We start from the raw sequence: 6,301 nt of genomic DNA on the forward strand, positions 1-6,301 counted from the left end.
ATAACAAAAAAATATCATATGTATTTTCGGAACTTGTACTTTATAGTATACATGTGAGTCTTACATACATGCGAGAACTTCGTTCTTACCGGGGAGCTCCGAATTCCACACGTTTTTTTTTTTTTCTATTTTTTTTTTTTTTTTTTTTTTTTTTTTTTTTTTTTTTTTTTTTTTATACGTTGGTTCCACTAGAAATTTTGTTGTCAATTATTTTTTGATAAAACTTGTCTAAATGCAAACCATCAGCTTATACATCCAACTCGATGTTACGGACAAAATTTTAGCCCATTTGGATCATAATAACTTGAGTTAGTCTAAAAACTTGATGACGTACACACGCACTTCCACACATACATACTATGTTACCAACTCAGATCACCCTCATACGAGGTTAAAAACTTGTCTAAAAATAGATGATTTATAAGTGGTTATACTTTTTGCTCTGACAAAATTATAAGTCACTACCATACATTGGTCGTGCCTAAAAATTCAGTATGATAAAGTTGTACACCTATTAATACTACGGGAATACATGAAATTCGTGACTTTTTTCTCAACAAAACATAATCCATCACCACAGAGTTTTGTAGATCCAAAAAATCCTGGCAACACACAGTCTATATCCCTAACCACATTGTGATTAGATTTGCCGTACCTACCCCGAAGAACTGTAAGTTTCACTTATTCGCTAGGTGAGAGTGTTTGGAGGGGATAAGAAAATCGATCGAAGCGCCCATAGTGGTGAAAATATTGTTAGCTCTCGCAACACTGAAGCCTAAATTCTATGTAAAAATTAACTTTTTTCTCCTGAACCTTAAAACTTAACGCTATTTCGACTTGTTACATGCGTCAAAGTTGTAGATTAAGAAACAAGGAGTCCATATAACTGTATTTGATAAAAATATTTGCAATAACAGCAATGATATGACATAGTAAAACGAGTAAAATAACACGTTGCACTAACTTTGTCACCTACTGCGCAAGCGCAGTGCATGTCAGTTTAAAGTCCTTCAGGCATTTTCGTGGTTACATGAATCATCACGAATAAAATTATAATTACCATTTATTGATTTTTCTTTACTTTTTTTTACTACCACTTCATAATATTATGCCTCCCCTCGTCTTCACCTTTTCAGTTATTATTTCACATTATCTTTATTTAGAAAGGTCCTTACGATCAATTGATACATTTCGCATTGGTTTTCGACACAAAACCACTTAATCTCAATACTTATCCAAACACCCCAACATTTTCTGACTTCGTTAAAGCATTTTCCGCGCTCGGCCTCAAAACAATCGTCATATCAAAGCTGAAGTGCGGCTCATTTCGCCAAAAACTCACCCCGGCGAGTAGGTACACCTTATCACACTTTCACTCCTTCGCCAAACAGTAGTCCCATCACGTTCGTCATTTCGTGAATAACAATTGTCGCTGGCACAATGAGCCCCCTGTGCGATCCCTCGCACTCCCCGGAACGTGCGGAGTTTCACGAGCAGCCGCAGGACACAAAAGCAAAACGTATGCCTGTGTACCTCTCGCGCTCGCCACACACCGGCCTGTCCGAACACACGTACTCTGTGCATGCATCTTTTTGTACGGGCGCCAGAGGTTTACATTGGGCGTCGGAGCAAGACGCGAAATCACGATGGCTGCGCCTCCGGCCCTGGCAAAATACGTGTATGTGGACGCTGCAGGAAGGGGGGTCGCTTTGGCCACTTACGGGGTGGAATGTGCGCTGAAGCGGTGAGTATACGGAGGTGAGGGTGGACGCGGAAAGGAAAAGAGCAGTTCAACGGGTCAGGGCGAGCGGTGGTCACTGCGTGGGATGGTCGAATAGGTGATCCTCAACAATGAGCCATTGACAAAGCAGAGCCTTGTTTATTCATTCGTTTTATTGCTTCTACTTGCTTCAAACATTTTCAGCTCGAACACCATATTTACAAGATTCATCGCATTTAGGAGGCTGCTTAGGTACGTATTATGAAGTACACTTGCTGAACGAGGCATAAACGTTACAAATTTTTCATTAGTCCGTGCGAACTGCGTTTTCGTTGATCCAATCGACGTACTTGGACACGCGAGTGTAAATACCAGGATATGTGGTGCTCGCGCAGTACGGGTCCTTGATGGACCATGATACGATTCCCACGAGCTTTCCATCGATCGAGAGCGGCCCACCGGAGTCCCCCTGGAAAACATGGTATTCATTTGAAACAAGATATTAGGTAGTTTTTAAATGTGTTTGGGAGTATCTAGCAATTTGTGGAAGGAAATCGTTAGGAATGTTGCTAAATATAAAACGCCCATTTTGAGGTGACGTCTTGTAGGTGTGGACCAAAGTGGCACAATTAATGTTGATTATCAATACGTTGCAACTACATCAGAATATCTGAACAGTTTTAATATGGAACTAACGAAAATTATCGAACAAGCTCACCATGAAATTCTACCTCGATTGAAGTTAAACATATTTACAACAATTTTGTGACATTTCTAGGTAATGGTGTTTTATTCCTCTAATATCTATTTTTTGCGTACCCATGCAAAAACCACCACTATAAGATTTATCATTTTTCAAAGACTTGCATGTCTTAAATTGACAAAAAGTTTATTAATTGTTAAGGAAGAAATTAAATTGCTAAATACCATTAATATCTTAACTAAAGATATTCACGCGCTATTGATAGTTGTATAAATGATAGTCCTCTCAAGTTCGAAAGAAATTTTTTTGGATAAAAAAAATTTGTGATGGTTACTTTATAATTGTTAATAACCTTATTATACAGAATAAGCACAAGCATTTATGTACGTTTTAAGCTTTTTAATCTCAATCAAGTTTACTTTTCAATAACTTCATGATCATTTGTAATTTTATACTTACAACTAATATTCATACATTTCTAAATCACCAATTTTGAATGATACAACAAACTATATACGAGAAGTCTTATTCAAATTAAGTTTAAATAAAAAAGACATCACGTATTTATGCTTATTCAAGAAACATAACGTAAAAAATGAATATGTTCTGTACCAATTTTTGTCTGCGCATGCAAGTGTTGTGATGCTAACACTATCGAGTCATACTGTTTAGTTGCTTTATAATGGGCTTACTCTATACTTTAAAATTATTAAGAGTTAATAATAGCAAGTGAAGTTCAAAAGGGAATTCCTTACCGAGCATTGTCCTCTTCTTGCTGTCGGATCGTTGGCGCATAACTGCGTTGGATGAATAATTTCTGTCATGACACTTTGACAACTTTCTGGTTCAATGATGAAAATCTCAGCTTTTTGAAGATTGTCTGGCTGTTTCAACACTTTCTGCGGAGAGAAAAGACGTATTTACATTTTTAGTAAATGGTTTTTTTATTAGTGGTGCTCCAATATAGGCTATGCTGGCAAAATACTTTCGATTATTCTATTTTTACGTTATACAGCAATCAAAAAAATTTTTCTGGTTTACGTGTATGTGAGTGTATCAGAAACATCATATTTCCTAAAATGGAAAATACAAGCAATCCCTTGGGTTTTACTAAATGTGATGAAAGTTACAATTTCACATGACTTTTCTTAGTTTGGATAAAAAATAAAATGTAAAATGTAGATGACGACAATAACGATGTAATGTATAAGTACATTACACAGTATTTTTTTAGCAAGATAAAAATAGACGTGAAAACAGTTTAATAATCAGTCAATACTGTTTGTGAGTTCAAAATTTTTCAAATTTCATACTAATTTTTATTCATAAACCCATAAGGACTGAGCATGTTGACATAAGATGTAAAAACATTATATCGTTAACTTCTTATTGAGCAATGGTTTTATTACTTACCCCACCAAGTCGACCCCATCCGGAAACAATAGCAATACTGTTAGTAGCTACTTCTTCGTCGAGCGTTGGCAGCAGAACTGGTTGAAGAATAAACGAAAACTGGAAGGGAGTCTTAACCTGGAAAAATTCCAACGTTTATTCATTCAAGCAAATAGAATCTGATGAGAAAATTGAGCAAGTGTGGTAGTGAAAAGTACTCACTTCTACCAAACCAATGTCATTTTCGAAAGAGCCTTTAGAAGTGAATTTGCTATGGACAATTATTTTTTCAACTTGGTGCACGTAACCTGGTTTCTGCCAGTTGATAGTCCCAACAATAACTGTTAAGCTTGAAGCTTGTTTCCTGATGAAAAGTTACAGCATGTAAAAAAATCATGGTGATAATAGTCGTACCACATAATACATGTCTCGGAAGTTACAAAGTACACATCTTTTACTTGATTATCATTATACAAAATGTTATTATGTTTTCTTTTACGTTTCTCACATCTTACGACGTAGGAATGAGCATACGAGTAATTTTTACTAGTTTTAGAATAATCCCTGCTCCAAACTTGTATACACTCGACATCAACAGTATTTTTATTTGTCATTAAGCATGATCCCATTCTTATAGAACAATTTTTTGGTGTAAAATAAAGAACCGATGTATATGTTTATTAGTCATGAAAATTAACAATTACATTTTTCTCATATAAAACTCTACATTTCCAAGACTTACATGATAAAATATACGAATATGAAATTTTGATTATAATGTCATTGTGTAGAGTTGCATGATCATCGCATATCAGACTTTTTGACCTCAACATACGTAAATTTTGATCTGGGGATTAAAAAGGCCATAATATCGATAAAAACATGTACCCAAGGGTTTACTTTATCATCATTCACGATTTCAAATTCAAACCCAACATTATGAATTCTTAAACTCTGGTAACTAACTTATAGTGAGCTATGAACAATAGAAATATATGATTCACTTATCAAAGAAATATACAATGGTGTATGTTTGCCTCTCAGTACATGAAACGTTTTCCCTATGCCCGACAATTTTTTAAGTAATAAGTGCAAATAATCCGTTGTACGTAGAAATACTCATAATAATATTAGAGATAGAAAATTTTAAAGACTATAGAGATAATATTGTACATAACTTTTATTTGCATGCGTTGTATAAAATAGTTATTACAAAATCACCGCAGATCATTTATGCTCACATTAAAATTGTTTAAGCATTGTATGCTTGTTAATGAAACAAAAAAACAAAATAAATTATTACAATGGATTGATTAATAAAATGGTGATTAAAATATCTCAACATGTTACAGTTAAAAATCAGGATTTTTCAGTTAATATCTTAAATACCTATAAGGCATTATCGATAAAACGTATAAAAGTACACGACTTGAGAAATTTACGAGGAAATTTATTCTTATAATATTCTATTCATATGAAAATATCGAAAATTTCTGTTAAAAATGACAAAAGTAAAGGAGAATCCAATTATTTTTTATTACAATTTGAAGTTATAGGCCTATTTAAAAATTTAATTACGTATTAGTGAACTAATAATAATAGGCCAAGTGATGGACGAGAAACTAGTTTAGCACCCTTACATAAAACTGCTTCAAATATTTACGTACAGTCGTGAGAAATTATGTGCAGTTGCTTCTTAAATTTTTGTGCTACTAAATTATCACAAGCAATTAAAATATCCTCTAATAACTCACCTGGCGAGACAGTGGGCGGCTGTTACAACGTAATATTCGTTTATTACGGATCCACCACAGTAGGCCCGTCCACCTCTTTGCAACGAGGCCTAATACAATGACATAAACATTTTTAACGGTCTACTGTGATAAAAATTATCGAGTACAAAAAGAAATTTAATTTTTTTAAGTTTTACTTGAAAAGGAAGTTCTCCGAGCTTTGCACTTGTGCCATTGACGATCCTCGAAGTTAAACTATTGACCACACGACCTATGAAAAATATTATTAGTTTTGTTTTTCATAACAACGAAAACAGAGTGTGAATTTCAACCTTGTGTGACAGCAACTAAGGCTAAAACGAATAAAATAAATTTAACCATCTTCGTTGTACAAATTACAGCACGAAATAAGAGTTTATAAACGTTTGTCCATTTATAAATGTGGCTTTAAGTAGGAAATGCATACCAATTGAAAAGATAAGATGAAATCTGTTTCAAAAATCAGCGTGTAAAAGAATAAATCTTTGTCATTTAAATAAAATTATCATGATGACAATTATCTGCAACTGATAGTTACATTAAGGACGTCAAAATTATGGATTTCACACTTCGAGAAAATTTTAGATTCACATTATTAGCTTGATATAATAATTAACTTAAACATGTTTTTTAATAGAATAATAAAAAAATACTCAATCACGTTTTCAGTATACATTTTAAGCTCCTTATACCTCAAATTTATATTTTACCTGT

General features: G+C 33.8%; 1 protein-coding gene across 1 annotated transcript; it reads right to left on the bottom strand.

Moving 5' to 3' along the window:
• Window positions 1–1,973: 1,973 nt before the first annotated feature.
• LOC106643927 (trypsin-1-like) lies at window positions 1,974–5,929 on the bottom strand. The gene is made up of 7 exons (XM_023390904.2): window positions 5,881–5,929; window positions 5,746–5,819; window positions 5,570–5,658; window positions 4,038–4,179; window positions 3,837–3,953; window positions 3,179–3,322; window positions 1,974–2,189 (listed from the first exon to the last, which is right to left on the bottom strand). Exons 1-7 carry the CDS (start codon window positions 5,927–5,929, stop codon window positions 2,028–2,030), a joined length of 777 nt encoding a protein of 258 aa, XP_023246672.2. The 3' UTR covers window positions 1,974–2,027.
• Window positions 5,930–6,301: the final 372 nt, after the last annotated feature.

Source organism: Copidosoma floridanum, unplaced genomic scaffold, assembly GCF_036245765.1.
Source record: "Copidosoma floridanum isolate Cflo_tuat_1 unplaced genomic scaffold, Cflo_Japanese_pri ptg000020l, whole genome shotgun sequence".
Lineage (NCBI taxonomy): Eukaryota > Metazoa > Arthropoda > Insecta > Hymenoptera > Encyrtidae > Copidosoma > Copidosoma floridanum.